The sequence below is a fragment of the Panthera pardus genome, unplaced genomic scaffold (assembly GCF_024362965.1).
Source record: "Panthera pardus isolate Hobbes unplaced genomic scaffold, ASM2436296v1 HiC_scaffold_27, whole genome shotgun sequence".
Lineage (NCBI taxonomy): Eukaryota > Metazoa > Chordata > Mammalia > Carnivora > Felidae > Panthera > Panthera pardus.
This window is the reverse complement of record NW_026526843.1, coordinates 1,118,331-1,140,613: the sequence shown is the minus strand read 5'-3', so window position 1 is coordinate 1,140,613 and position 22,283 is coordinate 1,118,331. Positions and strand designations below refer to the sequence as shown.

General features: G+C 39.0%; 1 protein-coding gene across 3 annotated transcripts in view; it reads right to left on the bottom strand.

The window, feature by feature from the left end:
- The window catches only part of F8 (coagulation factor VIII), a 121,488-nt gene that overhangs the window by 51,064 nt on the left and 48,141 nt on the right, over window positions 1-22,283 (bottom strand). For all 3 annotated transcript variants that reach the window (XM_053891943.1, XM_019439357.2, XM_053891942.1), the window contains 7 exons: window positions 21,454-21,675; window positions 18,533-18,794; window positions 18,081-18,252; window positions 16,735-16,828; window positions 11,697-11,911; window positions 9,392-9,542; window positions 2,515-2,724 (listed from right to left, as the gene is read on the bottom strand). In XM_053891943.1, coding sequence (XP_053747918.1) covers window positions 2,515-2,724; window positions 9,392-9,542; window positions 11,697-11,911; window positions 16,735-16,828; window positions 18,081-18,252; window positions 18,533-18,794; window positions 21,454-21,675 — 1,326 coding nt within the window. The remainder of the gene's footprint in view (window positions 1-2,514; window positions 2,725-9,391; window positions 9,543-11,696; window positions 11,912-16,734; window positions 16,829-18,080; window positions 18,253-18,532; window positions 18,795-21,453; window positions 21,676-22,283) is intronic.

Here is a 22,283-nt window from a genome sequence, read left to right as displayed (position 1 = left end):
ATAAATACATTTTATATCATACGAGGATTTAGAAAATCTACCTTTAAAGCAGCCATGCTGAGGAGGTGGTGGGAGAATGTTTTCTACCAAAATAAAGGAGTATACTGTAAATTTAAAAATAAGATGACACGGGATACAGGAAATCAGCGCTGAAGAAAAGTCCCGAATTAATAACTGATTTTCAGATCTAGAAAAAAAAACAGCCCAGACTGGGGGGGGGGGGGGGGAGGATGCATGGGTCCAGGTGGTCAGTTTCTAAGTGAAAAAGAATATGTTGTATGACAACACTCTTGAATAAAAAAGAGAATAACTAAAGGGAAAACATTACAACAAGAACAGTAAAACAATTAGAAGTTTCAGCTAAACAAGTTATAAAAAGAAGAAATGTAATTCTATTTGCTTCCATAGTGAACATTTACATAGTCATAATAATGTGGTTTCACTAAAAATATGGACATAACTATATCATAAGTTTGTGGATTGGGAGCCCAATTTCATGACATTTAAAGCATAATTTTGATGGTGTGAAACGATGTTGGGTCAGAGTAGATCAAGACTGGAGCTGAAATGAGTAATTCAAATAAGGTTTTTGACTCTTAAAATTCTACTGTTATAACTTAGACACAACCACTTCCTTCTTCTTCCTAAGGAGGATAGTAGTTGAGTGAGAAAAGGGAAAACGAAACTCCATAAACAGGTTTGGAATGACATACACCAAACTGTGAGAAGGGCCTGGGATTGGAACAGTGATCAAGAAGGACTGTAGTTTTATCTGTATTGGTGCAAAGTTTTTAATGAGAACATCTTTTTGTATTACATGCACGAGTAAAGATTAATGTAAAGCATAATTAATTAAATCTCAATCGAACAGCTTAAAGAAGAGCTGATTCTTTGATGAAAAACTCAATAAAATAAATAACCAAATAAAAATAAGAAATTCTACGTGTATAAAATTTGGAATAAAAAAGGAGATATAGTTACAGTTGCAGAGAAAATTAAAAGAAGGGGGAATAGGGAGTGACTTCTTAATGGTAAAGGGTCTCTTTTTGGGGTGATAAAAATATTCTGGAATTAGATAATAGTAATGGTTGCACAACGTTGAATTATAATTCCCTTGGGGACACCGGCTGGCAATCCCCTCCTTCACCTTCTGCCGCAGGCAAATCATGTCCAGTCAAGTTTGAGACTGGGTCAGTGGGTATAGACCAGTCTCCTGCCACAGAATTGTACGCTTTTAAATGGTTAAAATCGTGAATTTTACCTCAAAAAAAACAGACAAAAGAAATCAGACTTTACCTTTCTGAACACAGGAAATCTTTAGGGGCTTTATTTAGCTTGAGATTTGTAAATAATGATATTACATTAGGATTTTTTTCCCTCAAGACACATAAAGCCATTTTAATTTGTCTGTAGAATTTAAGTAATCACCAAAATAGTTTAAAAGCTTCATAAAATATTGTTATTTGTAATATTTTTCTCTGCCTATACACATACATACACATACACACAATTTCTCTCTTTGGTTTAGACACTTATAACCATATTATACATAATGTTTTATCATCTTTTTGGTACATATTCATTTGTTAATTGAAAGAAATATTTATTGAGCACTTACTACAGGCCAGGAACTATATACATTAGGGATATAGTGATGAATAAGATAAACAAGGTCTCTGTCCTCAGCGAGTTTGAAAATTAGTTGGAAAACAGATAACAAAGACATAAATGTACAAGACACTTCCAGAGATACTGCTGGAGTCCTGCCAGGTTCTTCTTGACTCACTTTCCACAAAAATCCATCACTTGTAAGTACAATAAGTTTCTGGGTATAAAGGTGAATATATGTTTATATAGGATGAGACTGGTTTTTATTCCCCAGAAATTTCCCTTTGAGAGTTTATGTCCAGAGAGGCCTTCAGTGTAAGAGAAGAACTACAATCTGACATGCTCTTCCCCGCAGACAACAGAGGTGTGAAGGACGAGAGCATGGAGTGGCCTAGCACTCGTTACTAAGCTGTATGAATGTAGCAACAATCTGTGTTGGATTTAGGCCACGTCAGTGTTTTTGCTGACAGCCGATGCTGTCAAAAGCCTTGCAGTGGTTACCGATGGAGAAGGAAGATGAGAGAGTGACAGCCACAACCATCCCAAAGGCTCCCCAGTGGTTTGAGGGTATGTGTACCAAGAGAGATTACTCGGTGGTATTCAGATGACAGTACAAGTGTTCACAAAGCACACAGAAACATGTTCAGCTCACACATGGTAACTGCATCTATAAATATATATTCACCACTACAGTTTAGTAAGCACACTTAAAATTTTGGGCAATGGTAAGTAAAGGCACTTTTTAGAGGAAAGACTTTAAGTTAAATACTTGATGCGCTGCTGTCATTAAAATGCCTTGCAATCACTAACATCGCTTGGACCATTCAGTATCCGCTCCCACGTGAACACATGAACAGCGAGCAAAGGATCACAGCTGTTAGTAAGAGAATAATATAAATAGCTCACCTGGATTTTCCATTGACATGAAGACAGTTTCTCCTGAGAATGGGAATAGGGTAAGTGTGTCTTCATAGACCATTTTGTGTTTGAAGGTGTACCCAGAGAAGAAGACAGACAGGAAGTCAGTTTGTGCTCCCACGCTTAGAATGTACCAGTATGCCACCTCATGCAAACAAACTGACAGCTGCAAGTTGTCAAAAACATAGCCGTTGATGCCTGCAAACCAAACGGTAACAAGACATTTGATTTATTATTTTGGGTTGTCGTGATATGACGAGAAATAATGACGGGTTAAGCCCATTACCTTATTCCCAAGGAGAGGTAGCGCTATAATACTTTCCATAACAGTACATCGCTAGTACTTGGTCGCCTAGCTCCCAGTCGCAAAGCGAGAAGAGTCATAGACTTTAACCCTCCGTGAACTGGAGAGGGAAATGCTACAAAAGACGGCCTTCATTTATACAATTGGAATACTGGCTGCCAATTAGATAATTGTATTGTAGCAATGTTAAAGTTTTTCAAAAAATATCTGTACTCATAGTGAATGCAAAATGAAGTATTATGAGATAAAACAGCATGATGTCTGCAACCTGTTCTGAATTGGAAAATAAGCAATGAAAGTATATGGAGAAAAAAGAGAATGATACAGTAAATAAGGAAAAATATTAAAAATTAGTGAATCGGGGAGCCTGGGTGGCTCAGTTGGTTAAGCGTCCAACTTTGGCTCAGGTCATGATCTCGTGGTTTGTGAGTTCAAGCCCCGATTTGGGCTCTGCGCTGACAGCTCAGAGCCTGGAGCCTGCTTCGTATTCTGGGTCTCCTCCTCTCTCTGCCCCTCCCATGCTCATGCTCTATCTCTCTCTGTCTCTTAATAATAAATAAATGTTTTAAACAAATTAATGAATCTGGGTAAAAGGTATATGGGAGTTCTCTATAATATTCTTGTAGAAGTTCTGTAAGTTTGAAATTATTTCTAAATAAAAAGCTAAACAAAAGTAACAGTGACTTTCTTCTATAAAGGGAATTATTTCTGAAAGCCTCTTCCATACATATATCTATCTATCTATTCAATAAGTGCCTGTCTATTCTGCAGAGTGGTTCACAAATCTACTAAGCAATGCTCAGACTGTAGCTGAGGGCAACTAAGCGAGAATCAAATTTCTTGCCCTACAAAGCATTAAAAGATATTATAAGTCTATTGTAATTGAAGGTGTGGTCATCCACAGGTATACATGAATATGTCAATCAGAATATAGAGTCCAGAAAGAGATACAGATATACATGGGAATTTAATGCGTGATAAAGGCAGCATTTCAAACTGGTAGCAAAAGAGAATGAGCTATTTGCTAAGTGCTGATGGAAAATATGACTACTCATTTCTTTTTTATTTTTAAAGGTTATTTATTTATTTATTTTGAGAGAGAGAGAGAGCATGTGAACAGGGGAGGGGCCAAGAGAGAGGAGAGAGACAGAATCTCAAGTAGGCTCTGTACTGTCAGTGTGGGCCTGATGCAAGGCTTGAACCCACGAACTGCAAGATCATGACCTGAGCCGAAACCAAGAGTCAGATGCTTAACTGACTGAGCCACCCAGGCACCCTGAAAATATGACTATTCATATGGAACAACAAAAGACTCTGAATAGCCAAAACAATCTTGAGAAAGAACAAAACTGGGGGCATCACAATGGCTGATTTCAGGCCACACTACAAAGCTGTAGTAATTAAAGCAGTATGGTACTGGCACAAAAATAGTCATAGACCAATGGAAGAGAATCAAAAGCCCAGAAATATATCCTTAAGTATATGGCCAACTAATATTTGACAAAGCAATCAAAAATATTCAATGAGGGGGCTCCTGGGTGGCTCAGTCGGTTAAGTATCCGACTCTTTTGGTTTCAGCTCAGGTCATGATCTCACAGTTTGTGAGACGGAGCCCCACATCGGGCTCCGTGCTGACAGCAGGGAGCCTGCTTGGGATTCTCTCTCTCCCTCTCTCTCTCTGCCCCTCCCCTGCTCACACGCTTGCTTGTGCTCTCTCTCCCTCTTTCAAAATAAATAAATTTTAAAAAAGAATATTCAATGAGGAAAGGGTAATGCCTTCAATAAGTGGTGCTGGGAAAACTGAATAGGCATCTGGAGAAGAAAGAAACTGAACCCTTACACCCTACACAAAAATTAACCTGAAATGCATTAAAGACTTAAACATAAGACCTGAAAGTGTAAAACTCCTACAAACATAGGGAAAAGGCTCCTTGACATTGGTTTTGGTGATGATTTTTCTCGATATGACACCAAAAGCACAAGCAACAAAGGAAAAATTAACAAGTGGGATGACATGAAACTAAGAAGCTTCTGCACAACAAAAGAAACAATCAACAAAATGAAAAGGCAGCCTAAGGAATAGGAGAAAATATCTGCAAATCATTTATCTGGTAAGGGCTTAATATCCAAAATATATAATGAACTCATAAAACTCAATAACAAAAAAAAACCTCTGATTTTTAAAAAGGGCAGAGGAAGGTGTCCCTGGGTGGCTCAGTTGGTTAAGTGTCCAACTGTTGATTGGTCAATGGGTACATGAAAAGATGCTCATCATCATTAATCATTAGGGAAATGTGATCATTAGTAAAATAGATCAGACAGAGACAGAAAGACAAACAGTGTATGATTCCACTTATATGTGGAATCTAAGAAAGCTGAATTCATAGAAACAGAGAGTATAATGGTGGTTACCAGGAGGGTGGTGGGGGAAATGGAGAGATGTTGGTCAAAGGGTACAAAATATCAGTTATAAGACAAATAAGTTCTGGGGATCTAATTTACAGCATGGTGATTATAGTTAATAATACCGTATTATGTACTTGAAAGTTGCTAAGAGAGTAGATCTGAAATGTTCTCACTAGAAAAAAGAAATGATAATTATGTGACATGATGGAGGTGTCAGCTGACAGTATGGTGGTGATCATTTTGCAATATATAATTATATCAAATAAACATGTTGTACACCTTAAACTTACACCATGTTATATGTCAATTATATTTCTGGAATATCTGGAAATGAAACAAGGCAAAGAACAACCTCAGACTTTGTACGAAGGGCAGTATTTTAAGAGTAATCCTCCCCAGGGGCACCTGGGTGGCTCAATTGTTTGTGTCTGACTCTTGGTTTTGGCTCAGGTCATGATCTCATGGTTCATGGGTTTGAGCCATGCATCTAACAGCTGAGAGCGTGGAGCCTGCTTGGGATTTTCTGTCCCTCTCTCTCTGCCCCTCCCCCCTCTATCAAATAAATAAAACTTAAAGAGCAATTGTCCCCAAAAGTAAATAGAAGTGTGCATAACTTCCAAAATGGTAAAGGAAAAAGATGGAGTTTAAAAATAGCTTAATCAAGAAAGCAACAAAGGAGAAAAAAATGAAAAATTCAGAAAAAATAGGAAACACAAAATCTGATAGTACTAATAAATCCCATGCAGTGGGCTACATGCCCCCCGTAGGAGAGAGATGGTCAGATTGGACTTGAAAAAAGTAGAACATGTATTCCTTCTCTAGACTTGTATTGCCACATTTTCTTGACATAACTTACATAGTTTTGTTTTTGAAACAAAGTGGGAATAAAGTGATAGAGATATGATTAGAAATACTAAGAGCCCTAGCCCAGAATGATTAGAACATATCACATTGCCTTGAAAACATATCACTCTCTACATATACATATATACATGTCTATGCTTTCTTTCTTGTGGTCATTATTTACTTTACAAAAATGAGGTCATATTACATATACTTTTTCTGCATCTCCATTAGGTTATTCAACAATACTTAACAGAAATTGCTTTAAGTAGGTGGGTACAGCTCTGATCCATTCTTTTTAATGGCTTCATGATATTTCATATTATGGGTGTGCCACAATATATTGAAACATCCCTCTAATGATAGGCATTACCTTTGACTTTAGTTTATTTGTTTTAGGCACTATAAATACTACTACAATACATCCCTGTACATCTGTCCTCATGTACTGGCGTTTTACTCCCATGAGATATATCCCAGCAGTAGGAATGTTGGATCAAAAGGTATATATATTTAATTCTAAAAATTTACATAGTAAAATTGGTTCTTATTTGGAGCACAGTTCTGTGAGTTTCAGCACATACACCAATGTGTGTAGCCACGAGGACAATCAGGATACAGAACATCTCATTCAACATAGAAAACTCCATTGTACTGGAGCCCTTCATTGCAAAGAGTCAAGCTCCGGCTCCACCCAAGCTCTGACAACCACTATTCTATTTTCCATCCTTCCCCAGAATGCCCTTGTAAATGAAATAACACAGTATGTCACCTTTTGTGACTGGATATTATCACTCAGCTTAATGCCTTTGGGGTTCATTCATGTTTTGTGTATCAATGTTGATTCTGTTTTATTGCTGAGTATTCAAGTGTGTGGATGTACCACAGTTTGTTTAACCATTTGCCTACTGTGGGACATTTTGATTGTTTCTAAGTTTTTAAAAATAAAACCTGGCAGATTTGTTCCCCAGGGGTCCATTTTCAAGAAGCTAAAGGCGAAGGTGGGAAAGGAGAGGTTTCCTCCCCGTTTACTTTCTCCCTCATTGTGTTTTCCCCAGGGGATAGAAATGGTGTGGACCCCCAAACCTACCCAAATAAAACCCCAAAAAACTGAGTTTCCAAAAAGTTACAGCATCTTAATTCCTCGTATTAAGGGGAAAGGAGCCAGAGGGAAGGAGGTCTCTGGTTTGGGGGGAGACTCCCCTAGTTTGGTGGGATATTCCTCCCCACTTTGAATTGCTGGCCCAAATGGAACAAGCAAGGGCTACGGCATTCAAGTTTCATCAAAGCCACACATTTTCCTCCCCTGCCTGACCCAAAGATATCCTACATTAAATCTGCATTCATTTCTTCACTTGTAATATGCGTGCTTTGAAATCTTTCTAGCTTCCTTCCCCAATTATCTGCTGTTAAGGAGTTTCAGTCATCCAGTGGGACAGACAGGGTGAAATGTGCTCATTCCATCTTAACCAGAACCAGAATGGCAAATGCATATATTTTTAATTTTAATGGTTTCAATCAGATCTGTTTCAAAATACTGTACTACTTGTGTACTACCATTGCATGAGCATACCCTTGTGCTCACAAGCCCACGAGGAATAATTGTGTTACTGTCTTATCATTTTGCCAGTCTGATAGATAGCAAGTGTCACAGCATTGGTATTCTATTTTGCATTTTCCTGTAGTGAGATTGAAATTTTTAAATTATGTTGTTGACCATTCTGATTTGTGTGTGTATGTATAAAACACACACATGTATGTGTATATGTAATAGGCTGAACTGCGCTCCTCCCCAAATTCATATGTTGAAGTTCTAACCTCTGGTGTCTCCGAATGTGACTGTGTTCAGAGATCAGGTGTTTAAACAGGTAATTCATCAAATGAGGTCTGAGGGTGGCCCTAAGAACAGAAGTTTGTACCCAGACATGTGCACGCACAGAGGAAAGACCGTGTGAGGATACAGAAAGTGGCCATCAACAAGTCCACAGGCCCCTTCTGCTGACACCCAGATGTTAGATCTTTAGCCTCCAAAACTGTGACGAAGTAACTCTCTGCCATGAAGTCACTCAGTCTGTGGTCCTTTAAAGGTTAGGGTAGGCCTTGCAGACTAACACAATATATATATGTGTTCACATATGGTTGTATAATCATGGAGGAAACACGTTTTAACATGGGCTATTAGGATGTGGAATCCTTAGTGGGAAGGTATAGTTTGGGAGGAAATGGAGAGATAAAAGGGAGGAGGCAGCCAAATAAACATAAAAAAATCATGTTGTATACCTTAAATATATATAATTTTTTTTTTTAACGTTTATTTATTTTTGAGACAGAGAGAGACAGAGCATGAATGGGGGAGGGGCAGAGAGAGAGGGACACAGAATCTGAAGCAGGCTCCAGGCTCTGAGCCATCAGCCCAGAGCCTGACGCGGGGCTCGAACTCACGGACCGCGAGATCGTGACCTGAGCTGAAGTCGGATGCTTAACCGACTGAGCCACCCAGGCGCCCCAAATATATATAATTTTTATTCATCAGTTCTACCTCAATAAAGCTAGAAAAAAAGATTTCTTTTTAATGTACAGAGTCTTGATTAATTTGACTGTAGCTAGCAATGGGTTTACATGTCTAAAATTGCATTCCCTTTGTAGTTCATGTGTAACTTACCAATTGAATGCATTAAAATAATTTTTAAAATTTTAGTTTTAGGAGCACCTGGGTGGCTCAGTTGCTTGAGCGTCTGACTCTTGATTTTGGCTGAGGTCATGACCCCGGGGTCCTGGGATTGAGCCCTATGTCAGGCTCTGCACTGAGCATGGAGCCTGCTTAAGATTCTTTTTGTCTCTCTCCCTCACTTGTGCTTTCTCTCTCTCTCACTAAAAAGAAAAATAATAAATAAATACATACATAAATACATACATAAATAAATACAATTTTAGTTTTAAGTAATCTCTACACCCAACGAGGGGCTCAAACTTACAACCTTGAGATCAGAGGTTGTATGCTCTACCAGTGCCCCACATGCATTTTATATTAAGGATGGATTATGCATATTTGGATAAATGAAAGTTGTGTCTTATTTGATTTACTCCTTCAGAATAAAGTTCTCCGAATGCTTGATATCTTCTAAAAGACAAAAGCGTATGCATTATATGATCACATTTATGTACTTACAGAAAACTTTGTATGTTCATATGTTAACAATTTTTAAGGAAATAAGACTCTTGCCTGGCATATCAATTAATCTGGACATCCATTTGGTGGCTTCAGTTTTCCTTTATCCATCACCCACTGGACTCAAGTGCTGCTTTACTTACTGTGCATGATGTTAGAGACCTGGAGCTCCGGGTCGTGGGGCGGCACTGCATCTGCATTTGGGAGGAAGCGCTTCATATTCTCTGTGAGGTACCAGCTTTGGTTCTCATCAAATACAGAAAACAGGATGACGTTTCTCTTGTCTGACATCATCTGTTAATTGTACATATTGAAAGAGAGAAATGCTATGAGTCTTGTTAGGTAGGAATTAGCAGTCTGCACGAAGTGATGGCATACATGTGCTATATCTATACTGAATCCTTTGGTTCGATTCCATTTCTCCCTAAGGTCACTATTATGGCACATACCAGGGCTTGGGGGGAGGAGCGGGTGCTGCAAACAGTGAGTATATGTTTAGAGCAGATGTGCCCTCAAGGCAAGAGGGTGACTGGACCCACCAACTTAGTTTCTTCTGGACCCAAAGTCAAATGCTGAGTGATTTTTTGGTACAGTCTGCAGCCTCATTTCCTCCAAGTTCAGATTAGAGGATTTTCATTCTTTAAAGACTCAAGTGATTATTCAGTGTTTTTCTTAAACAAGTTAGTCAAATCAAGTAAGATTAATGCCTCTCCTAAAATTCCAACAGGCAAGTGTCCTTCCACAAAGCTACCAATCTATAAAAAAATAAAAACAGAAAACAGAAATCAAATAACAAAGTTAAAATGGACCATAAAATGTTAACTAACACAAATATCTTAACTTTTCTGTTTATTTTTTAAAAAAAATTTTTTAACGTCTATTTTATTTATTTTTGAGACAGAGAGAGACAGAGCATGAACAGGGGAGGATCAGAGAGAGAGGGAGACACAGAATCTGAAACAGGCTCCAGGCTCCGAGCTGTTGGCACAGAGCCCGACGTGGGGCTTGAACTCACGGACCGCGAGATCGTGACCTGAGCTGAAGTCGGACGCTTAACCGACTGAGCCACCCAGGCGCCCCTCTGTTTATTTTGTTTTAACATTTATTCATTTTTGGGAGACAGAGGCAGAGCACGAATGGGGGAGGGGCAGAGAGAGGGGACACAGAATCTGAAGCAGGCTCCAGGCTCCGAGCTGTCAGTACACAGCCCAACATGGGGCTTGAATTCACAAACCGTGAGATCATGACCTGAGCCGAAGTTGGATGCTTAACTGACAGAACCACCCAGGTGCCCCTTAAGTTTTCTGTTTAAAAGTTTTAAAGTTCTTTTCAGAAAAGCAGTTTTTATATGAACCAAAATTATGAGTTAGTACTTGTTAACTGAATCTGTTAAGACTTAATGTGTGAACTTCACTAGTAGGTGTAAATTTCAATTTGCATAACCTAGCACTACAGAAACCAAAATGCTGAGGGGAGAATGCTGGAAAATATACAGGTACATTTCAGTCCTTTTCCAAAAACTAGTAGAAAAACTATAATTATGAAAACAAAATTAAGGACTGGTACTTGACCAAATTTTTGCCTCTTCGATTTGTGTGCCACATGTTTTAAAATTCACATGCTTTATTCCCTAAATAAATGAAATGTTCTCAGACTAGTACAAATCCTATGTTTCATACATAACCACATGGACATGTAGTCAAGCCTCAGCAATATGGCACTGAGTTATTCTGGATCCAGGCAATGAGTTTTTGACAAGCATTAGGCTTTTCTTATTCAGACAACTCAACCTTATTTTTTTTAAAGCAGCGTAAGTGGTCTAAATTTTCAACATTTCTGAAAGATCTTATATCTTTTCCTGTATTTTGCTCGACAAATATTTATGGAATCCCTACTACATGCCATGCGCTATGCTAGACGCTGCACATAAGTTAATTTTGAGTCACCTGTGATGAGACATCCAGGGGAGAAGGCTACACTATGATATACATTTGTGGGGCATCTAAATATGGGTGGTAGCTCAGCATGTAAAAATGAGCAAGACCACCTATAGAAAGTGGAATTAAATTTTTTAAAGTTTTATTTATCTAAGTAATCTCTACACCCAATGACAGGCTCAAACTCATGACCCCGAAAGTCACGTGCCCTTCTGACTGAGCCGGCCAAGAACCCCCAGAATGTGGAATTCTAGGCTGGGAATGAGTATTATAGAAATGTTCTAGAGCCCAGGCTCTCCTATCCCTCCAGCAGACAAGTTTATTACACCAAACTAAATTCAATAACAGCTGTGAAAAACCCAGCTCATTTCTTTTATTGGCCAATATTGCAAGCTACTGTTTTTTCTGGAGGCTATTAGGGGACATACACTGAGAGAGTATAACAAATATCTAGAAGTTCATCTTCATCATCGGTCCATCAAACCCAGGGCTTGGAAAGAGAAGAACTCACCTGGTTTCCTCTTTGATCTACAGATCCTTTGTAGCATATGAGGAGAGGGCCAATGAGTCCTGAAGCTAGATCTCTCTCTGGATTAATGAAGCTTGAGTAATATCGAGTCAGGCACCGAGGATCTGATTTAGTCGGCCCATCTTCTACAGTCACTGTCCATTTATACTTGAATATCTCTCCTGGCATAATTGGCATATCTTTCAAATGTTTCATACCTATCCATACCCAAACCACAAAATCTCTTGATTAGATTATAACAAACCACATTTTAGTAAATCATGTTGTTATTTCAAGGGCTCTACAAATTTATATGTACATATCACGTTTCTCAATAAATTGAGACTAAATTTTCACCTATTATAAGTTTAAGATTCATGCAATTGTTTTACAGTAAAAGTGGATCCAGGACTTCAAGTTATGTTACAAAGCTGTAGTGATTAAAACAGTATGGTACTGGCACAAAAACAGACATATAGATCATTGGAACAGAATACAACACCCAGAAATGAACCCACAACTATATGGTCAATTAATCTTTGACAAAGCAGGAAAGAATATCCAATGGAAAAAAGACTGTCTCTTCAACAAATGGTGTTGGGAAACCTGAACAGCAACATGCATAGCAATGAAACTGTACCACCTTCTTACACCAGACACAAAAAATAAATTCAAAATAGATTAAAGAGCTAAATGTGAGACCTGAAGCCTATAGAAATCCTAGAAGAGAGGACAGGCAGTAACCTCTTTGACATTGGCCATAGCAACTTTCTTCTAGGTAAGTTCCCTGAGGCAAAGAGATGAAATAAAAAATGGACTATTGGGACCTCATCAAGATTAAAAAGCTTCTGTACAGCAAAGGAAACACTCAACAAAACTAAAAGACAATTGATGCAATGGGAGAAGATATTTGCAAATGATTTAACAGATAAGGGGTTAGTATACAAAATCTATAAAGAACTTATCAAACTCAACACCCAAAAAGTGAATCATCCAACTAAAAAATGGACAGAAGACATGAATAGACACTTCTCCAAAGAAAACATCCAGATGGCCAACAGACACATGAAAAGATGCTCAACATCACTCATTATCAGGGAAATACAAATCAAAACCACATTCAGATACCACCTCACACCTGTCAGAATGGCTAGTATCAAAAAGAAAAGAAATAATGGGTGTTGGAGAGGAGGTAGAGAAAGAGGAGCCCTCTTGCACTGTTGGTGCAAATGCAAACTGGTGCAGCCACCCTGGAAAACAGTATGGAGGTTTTTCAAAAAATAAAAATAGAACTACCCTATGATCCAACAGTTGCACTACCGGGCATTTACCCAAAGGATACAAAACACTAATTCAAAGGAATACATGCACCCCTATGTTTATAGCAGCATTATTGACAATTGCCAAGATATGAAAGTAGCCCAAGTGTCCATTGATAGATGAATGGATAAAGAAGATGTGATGTGTGCGTGTGTGTGTGTGTGTGTGTGTGTGTATGTGTGTAAAATGTAATATTATTCAGGTATAAAAAAATGAAGTCTTGCCACTTGCAAAGAGATGGATGGAGCTAGAGAGTATTATGCTAAGTGAAATAAGTCAGAAAAAGACAAATACCATATGGTTTTACTCAAATGTGGAATTTAAGAAAACAAAAAAAAAAATAGGGGAAGAGAGAGAGAGAGAGAGAGAGAGAGAGAGAGAAACAGACTCTTAACTACAGAGAACAAACTGATGGTTACCAGAGGGGAGGTGAGGGGATGGATGAAAATAGGTGATGGGGATTATGAAGTGCACCTGTCGTATGAGCGCTGGGTGACGTATGGAAGTGTTGAATCACTAAACTGTACACCTGAAACTAGTATAACAACAGTGTATGTTAACTAACTAGAATTGAAATAAAAACTTTAAAAAGTGAAAAAAGAACTTAACAGGTCTGGGGCACCTGGGTGGGTGGCTCAGTCGGTTGAGCATCTGACTTCGGCTCAGGTCATGATCTCGTGGTTCGTGGGTTCAAGCCCCACATTGGGCTCTGTGCTGACAGCTCAGAGCCTGGACCCTGTTTCAGATTGTGTGTCTCCCTCTCTCTCTGCCCCACCCCCAATCACGCTCTGTCTCTCTAAAATAAATAAGTGTTAAAAAAATTTTAAAAAAGAAATTAACAGGTCTGTCCACCATTACATAGGATAGATATTATTAAATGTTTATAATAAATAACTGAAAATCTTGAAGAAGAAAAAATACCAAGTGCTTAAAGAAATAGAGACATCAAAACCACAGTGGTAAGCTACAGTTGGTAATCCAGTTGACTCTGAGAATTTCAGGCCTGAATATATTCCAAAGGACTGCTCGCTGAAGTTTTTTTATGTTTATTTATTTTTGAGACAGAGAGACAGAGCATCAGTGGGGGAGGAGCAGAAAGAGAGGGAGACACAGAATCCGAAGCAGGCTCCAGGCTCTGAGCTGTCAGCACAGAGCCTGACGTGGGGCTTGAATTCAGGAATGGAGAGATCATGACCTGAGCCGAAGTGGGACTCTTAACTGACTGAGCCACCCAGGCGCCCCTGCTCACTGAAGTTTTAACTCACATATTGTATAAAGAGATGTGGTATCCAAATAATGCTGCAACAAACATAGGAGTACATATATCTTTTCAAATTAGTGTTTTCATTTCCTTTGGGTAGATAGTAGTGGAATTATTAGATTATATGGTGTTTCAATTTTAAATTTTTTGAGGAACCTCCACACTGTTTTCCACAGTGGCTGTACCAATTTACATTCCTAACTAATAGTATATGTGGGTTCCTTTTTCTCTACATCCTCTCCAACACTTGTTATTTTTCATCTTTTTTATTTTAGCCCTTCTAAGATATAAGGTGATATCTCATTTTGGTTTTGATTTGCATTTTCCTGATGATTAGTGATGTTGAGCATCTTTTCATGTGTCTGTTGGCCATCTGTATGTCCATTCTTTGAAAAAATGTCTACTCAGGTTCTCTGCCCATTTTTTTTTAATTGTATTATTTATATTTTTGGTGTTGCGTTGTAGAAGTTCTTTATATGTTTTGGATATTAACCCCTTATTGGGTATATCATTTGCAAATATCTTGTCCCATTCAGTAGGTTGTCTTTTTGTTTTGTTGATGGTTTCCTTTGATGTGCAGAAACTTTTTATTTTGATGTAGTTCCAACAGTTGTTGTTTTGCTTTTGTTTCCCTTGCCTGAGGCTCAATAAAAAAACACAGGAAACAGTAAGTATTGGCGAGGATACAGAGAGAAAGGAACTCTCATGTACTGTTGGTGGGAATATAAAGTGGCATAGCTACTGTAGAAAACAGTATGGAAATTCCTCAAAAAGTTAAAAATGGAATTACCATATGATCCAGTCATTCCACTACTGTGTATTTACCCAAAGAAAATGAAAACACTAATTGGAAGATATACGCACCCCTATGTTTATTGCAGCATTATTTACAATAGTTAAGATATGGATGCAACCCAAGTGCCCATCAATAAATGAATGAATAAAGAAGATGTGGTACACACACACACACACACACACACACACACACACACAATGAATTATCACTCAGCCATAAAAAGGAATGAAATCTTGCCATTTTCAATGACATGGATGGAGCTAGAGAGTATATACTGTTAAATGAAAAAAGTCATTCAGAGACAAATACCGTATGATTTCACTCATATGTGGAATCTAAGAAACAAAACAAAAGAGCAAAGTAAAAAAAAGAGAGGGAGAGAAACCAAGAAATAGACTCAACCATAGAGAACAGACTGATGGTTACCAGAGGGGAGCTGGATAGAGGGATAGGTGAAGTAGGTGATGGGGATTAAGGAGTGCACTTGTCGTGATGAGCACCAGGTGTTGTATAGAAGTGTTGAATCACTATATAGTAAACCTGAAACTAAGATTACACTCTTAACTATCCTGGAATTAAAATTTAAAAATAAAATTTAAAAAACATTGAGACACCTCTTTTCACCCACAAGATTGGCAGGATTTTTAAAAACTGTCCATGTCTAGATATCAATAATGTGGGAAATTACACTTTCATATATGACTGGTAGGACTGTGAATTATAACTTTATTTGGGGGCAAAAGTCTGGCTATCTATTAAAAATAAAAATACGTATACTGTGACTTAGAAATTCCAGTTTGAGGTCAGTGAACTTCAAGATAGGTCAATAGAAACTATCCAACCTACAGATGAGAGGGAGAAAGAAAAAAATATGATGAAAACATTAAGGTATGTGGGACAATACCAAGAGGTCAAACATTCTTGTAATTAGAGACCTGGGAAAGGGGATAGAGAATAGGGTAAAAAATTTATTTAAAGAAATAATGACCACAATCTTTCCAAATTTGTAAAAACGAATGTACAGATCCTGGAAGATCAGTAAACGCCAAACAGGATAAATATGAAAAAAATCACAGCCAGAGAAAAATAACCTCCAGGGGAAGAATAATTCAATGGAATCGAAACTCAGCTATTACGAATGCCAGAAGATTGTCAAATAATATTTGGAAAGTACTAAAAGGAAAAAAAAAAACACCTCTGAACCCAGAATTCTATGTCCGGCAAAATTAGCCTTCAAAAGTGAAGACAAAATAAAGACATTTTCAAATAAGATAAAATGAAGAGAATCTATTTCCAGCATACTTGCACCATAAGGAATGCTAAAGGAAATTCTTCAGATTGAAGAGAAGTGATCTGAATGGAAGTGCTGCATTGGTAATACTAAATAACTCGGTAAATATGAAGGAATATTTTTTCCTCATAATTTTCTAAAACTACATATGACCACTTAAAGCAAAAAATTATAGCATTTTCTTATGTGTATTGGTAAGTATATAGATGTAATCCATATGGAAATTATAGCATACAGGATAGGGGGGTGATAGATGTGTCTACATCATACATAGCAGCTAGGGCGAAGGCCAGTATAATGTTAGTGCTGTTGAGGCTATGACCTCATCCATGTCTATAGGTAAGTGAACTTAGATGACTGAGGTGACACTCACCTTTAGGCAATCTCCCTGAGTACAAAGGACTGACGTCAGTGATTCCATGAGGGTAGATGTTATATGGTCGGCTTGCTTGATTTTTAAATATAATCTGCAAGTAAAAGTGAAATAGAAGACCAAGTCTTAAAAGGGCCAGGATCAACCAGTGTGGCCCATCTCCAGAAGACAAAAGCTGCCTTATGTCCATACTGTAGGGGTTTGAGCCCACGTAAAGCTCAAAATATTTGTTCTTTCTGTATAACTGCTCAAATAGTCACTTAGGTTTTTCACTAAAGGCCCCTTTCCATTTCTTTACAGTTATTTCACTTGTTCAGGAAGTATTCTTTGCACCTTCTCAAACTAATTGAAATTGAATGTCTGCTGAGGACACCGCTTCTTCTTAGCCTTTTCCCACCATTTGGGCCCTAGTTCCCCAACCGCTGAGAGGAAAACAGTGACTCAGGTGATAAAATTCTTCACTGAATGAGCAGGGACGACTAGGAGGATAGCTGATGACAGCACTCTCAACTGCCCCAGGATATATGCTGGCAATCATTCCCCTAGCTTAGGGCCCCCTGATATACATATGAAGGGTCTCATGGCTACTAAACGATAATAAATGGAGTTTCCCTAGCAACAGCTAGCCCCTTAAGGTCCTGGAAACCTTGTTTCCAAAATTTCTTAGAGACTTACTCTATCCCTGACCCCCACCGAACCTGAGGGTATATAATCAGTTACCCATTACAACCCCAGTGCAGCTCTTCCTGCCCACAGGTCCTGTCCACATGCTTTAATAAAGTCGCATTTTTGCACCAAAGGCGCCTTCAAGAATTTTCTTGGCCATCAGCTCTGGACCACCCCACCATCACCCTAAAACTTCATTACTGTTAGGTTTTCCTAGAAATTCACCTTCCCACTTACTTAGTTGACTAATATCTGCTTCCAGATTCTCACTGTCAAGTGCTTCTGTTTTCACTGAGAAAAGAGATTACTCACCCTCCCGCCATCAAATCTATCCACCTATGTGCATATATGGCCACATTCCCTCCTGCGAAAATCACCTCCTATCTAATGACAACATCTCTTCTGTTGTACTACTACACAATAAGGTTGCAGCATCTTCCATTATGAAAACTTCCTTTTGGAACAGAATAGAGAGTCACTTAACTGACTAAGCCACCCAGGCGCCCCAATATACTCATATTTTTTAAACAAATTTATAGTCCACATTTATCTGTGTAACATTTATGATTTTTAGACGATCATATCCATTGGAGACAAGGCTAAATTATGAAGCTTTTAGATACTCAAAATTCTCCAGACTTTGTCTCCTGACCCAACCTTGTGTCTCCTCCTCAACTTACCAACAGTGTGTCTCCAACTTCTCCATAAAGTAAAGGTCCTAGGATTCCTGATTCATACTGAATAGCTTCACGAGTCTTAAATGTTTCATCTGTGTATGCCATAAATCGAACTTTTTTGTACTTCCTACCAATCCGCTGAGGACCACTGTTCAAATATAGATGTTTATAACTTCTGCACGAGACACAAATAGATGACATGTTGGGATGGAGAGTTCTAGGTAGGAACAGGTGGCTAAAATCCAGCTCTAAAACAGCTGATGAGATTTAATCAAGGGAAGGAGGGAGAAAAATACAAGTATCCCTGATGCTTAGCTATGTTAATAGGGCTATATTATTTGATTCCATATCTGTACTTAATCCCAACCATGGCTTGAGGATTTGTTGTTTTGAATAATTGGGAAGAACTTTTTGAAAATGAGGAAGAGTTCATACCAAGAGTCAAAGGTGCTTACCTGTCACTGGGAGTGGGGGACGAGGGAGCATAGTCCCAGTCCTCCTCTTCAGCGGCAATATAGTGGATCCAAGTTTTAGGATGCTTCTTGGCAACTGAGCGGATTTGAATAAAGGGAGAAGGGCTGTCGCCATCAAACCTAACCATGTCCATGTCAGAATCATAAAGATCATCATCATAATCTTCCTCTTTTTCATTAATTTTCATCCGTAGCTGGGGTTCCTCTGGGCAGCTATCTACTTTGACATAAGCTTCCATGCCATCTGGAGTCAGACAAATCAAACAATGTCAGATTCCTACAAGACTCTGGCCCTCAAGACCCTCTCCTAAGTGTTTTCTTCTCCACGCCAGTACTCTTCTTTGCCACTCTCCTACAGGGATTACCTCCCCCATAGCTGTTCCTTGCTGCTTTCTTCCTATATGGTCTTTGCACTCACTGTTTCCCTTCAGCCAGACTCTCCTCCAATCTATGTTTTATCCCTTTTTCAACACTCACTCATTTGCTCTTACAATATCTATGAATATTTCCCTTGGTATTGGCTCTGAGCCTATCACTCCCCAACTCCCAAATTATAAACGAGCAGACTTGACACACTGCGTATTTTCAGCACGTGGTTGTCTAGGTCAGACCAACTCCCCACTCCTCCAGTTACCTATGATTTCTATATGTACTCCATTGAATCATGATACAAACCACCGATTTAATAAGTTTATCAGGAAAAATGTCAGTATAGATATAAATTTCAAGAAACATTCCAAGTTCATAAAAACATGGAAAGGTACAACTTAGAGCGAAGGAAATATGTCATATATTTTAAGAGCATGTCTGCCTGTGACTAGTTGTGAGCCCTAAAGCAATCTCATCTCTGGCTTTAAAAATGTGGATGGCATCAGTACTCCTGTATCCCTTGGGTAAATTCCTAGCAGTGTTATTGCTGGGTCATAGGGTAGGTCTATTTTTAATTTTCTGAGGAACCTCCACACTATTTTCCAGAGTGGCTGCACCAATTTGCATTCCCACCAACAGTGCAAGAGTGTTCCCGTTCAACCGATGAATGGATAAAGAAATTGTGGTTTATATACACAATGGAGTACTACATGGCAATGAGAAAGAACGAAATATGGCCCTTTGTAGCAACGTGGATGGAACTGGAGAGTGTGATGCTAAGTGAAATAAGCCATACAGAGAAAGACAGATACCATATGTTTTCACTCTTATGTGGATCCTGAGAAACTTAACAGAAACCCATGGGGGAGGGGAAGGAAAAAAAAAAAAAAGAGGCTAGAGTGGGAGAGAGCCAAAGCATAAGAGACTGTTAAAAACTGAGAACAAACCGAGGGTTGATGGGGGGTGGGAGGGAGGGGAGGGTGGGTGATGGGTATTGAGGAGGGTACCTTTTGGGATGAGCACTGGGTGTTGTATGGAAATCAATTTGACAATAAATTTCATATATTGAAAAAAAATAATAAAAAATAAAAAATAAAAAATAAGAAAAAAATGTGGATGGCAATACCTCCTGCCCAGTCTATGCCACAGGCTGTTCTGAAGCTCAATCCAAAGAAGGGGGGCCTGTTTACTGGGTGATGGGGAACAGGGTAGCTCTCAGGAGCGGCAGACAGCTAGTCTTTAAACTAGTTCATGTGGCTTCAAACGTTATTTATTCTAGGTCTACAAATGAAAAGTTTTATCTGAGGTCCAACAAGACAAAGCATTTTTCTGCAAAATGTGGATTAAAATCAGTGGAAACAAGTCAAAATAATAAAACAAAACATAAACCCTTCAAACTAGATAGTGACCAACCTGCATACAAATAAATAACCTATTCCTGTTGTGTGCCCAGTAGGATATCCTTTGCCCCCTAATGTCTTATCAAAAGTCCCCCAAACATGATGTAACAGATGGGGAAAAGAGGTCCCTATTCTTCATCATTATAGAGGACTATAGACAAGGCCACTCACTGAACATAAGGGGGAAATAGTGGAAGTGTGGCAAGATCCGATCTCTTCTCCAAGGCAAACAAGGAATCTGAAGAGAGCATTAATACAAGAGTGGTAGGAACAAACAAGTGCTGAGTGCTGTTAGACATGAAACATTAGGCCTCCTCAACATGTTTCTCCAACAGCCCTCAATAGCCACGAGAGGGGACTAGGCAAGGAGTGATGTTATGTTGATGCAAGTTTGGGAGTTAGTGGAGTAAACACACAAGACGGCAAATGGGGGTGGGATGATCATGTTATATGAATTTGCACAGGCTGTAGCTCCCAATGAGGTCACATTAACAATAATTTGAAAGTGTAAGCACTGTTGCCCCAACTCACTTAGACGGGACCTTTGGCCCTTCGCAAAGTCCTCATCAAGACGTCTTCGAAAACCTCATGTGGTGTGTCACCTATGCTTGGCAACTTCCACCCGCAGCGTGTCACCTCCTACCAGGTGCTGACAGAGCACCTCTGTGTACACCAGGAGTGTGGGCTTTCATGCTGGGAACTGCAGTATCGTCTTGTCTTTGCTATTTACTGCTCTCGGCATCACTGCTGCTGTCCTACAACCTAGGTGGCTTATCTCCTTACGTTTCTCATAAAACATCCCTTCGGCTATGACCTGCAATGTCTCTCTCCATGGTGTTGAGGCCTAGTTAATGGGCTCAGGCTGGGAAACCAATACCGTACTGTCTTCCTCCCTTTCACCACAGCATTCATTCCTAAAATATCTCCCCTCCCTCTATCATAGTCATTTAGACTAAAAATTCACCAGTACTACTAACACTCAAGCCCTCTTACGTTCAAGGTGAAATCTTTACTCTGAAAACTGACAACTAGGGCACCTCAGTTGAGTTCTAACATAATCTTATACTGGACAGTGGACACTAAAAGAAGAGCTGAAAATGTATAGTACTCATTTTTAAGAGCAACAGATATTACCATGCTGGTGGGAAGAGATGTGACAAAACAGTAGGAACTGGCCAAGGTCCATCAGGAATGTCTGAGCAGTGAGGAAAGTTATCGGTGAGATCTCCAAGGAGGCCTGGCGGTGGTTTCTGATGAGAAATGTGTGACCTTCAAGAAAAATTGAGTGCACTTCGGGGGTGGTGCCCATTCCAATCACATGCCAATAGACTGATTTCTTGTGGCATCCAGTCAGACCTATAAAGTAGAAATAAGATAGTTATGGTCAGCAAGTAGAGAATTTGAAAGGGAAAATGCTGCCTAGGATAGGATGGACAGACTGACCTTCAAATTTTATTACTGACTTGGAATAAAACTTTCCAAGGAGGCTAGGGTACTGCCAAACCTACAGCTCTCGCCAAGGTTACCCACCAGTGAGTGCCATGCTGCTAAATCCAATGGACCATTTTCAGCCACCTGCACCTGTTGACCATTCATTCCTTCTTAAAATTCTCTTCCTCCCTCGATCTCTGTGCCAACACCTCTCTGGGCTTTGTTCCCCTGTTGTTTAGACAGCTCCTTCTGTCTCCTTTCCTGACTCCTCAGTAAATTACAGATCACCTAGGATTCACCCCTAGCCCTTATTCTCTTATTGACCAATATTTTCTCCTTGAAAAATATCAAAATTATTCTTTTTACTACGCTCACTTCTCACATCCAACCTGATACCAGTTACGGCAATATAATTAATAACACTAATATTTACTGTGCACTTATTTTATATCAAACACTATCCAAACTATTTTACAAGTAACTCATTCACTCCCTCCGGTAACCATATGAATGTAGAAACTATTGTTATCAGG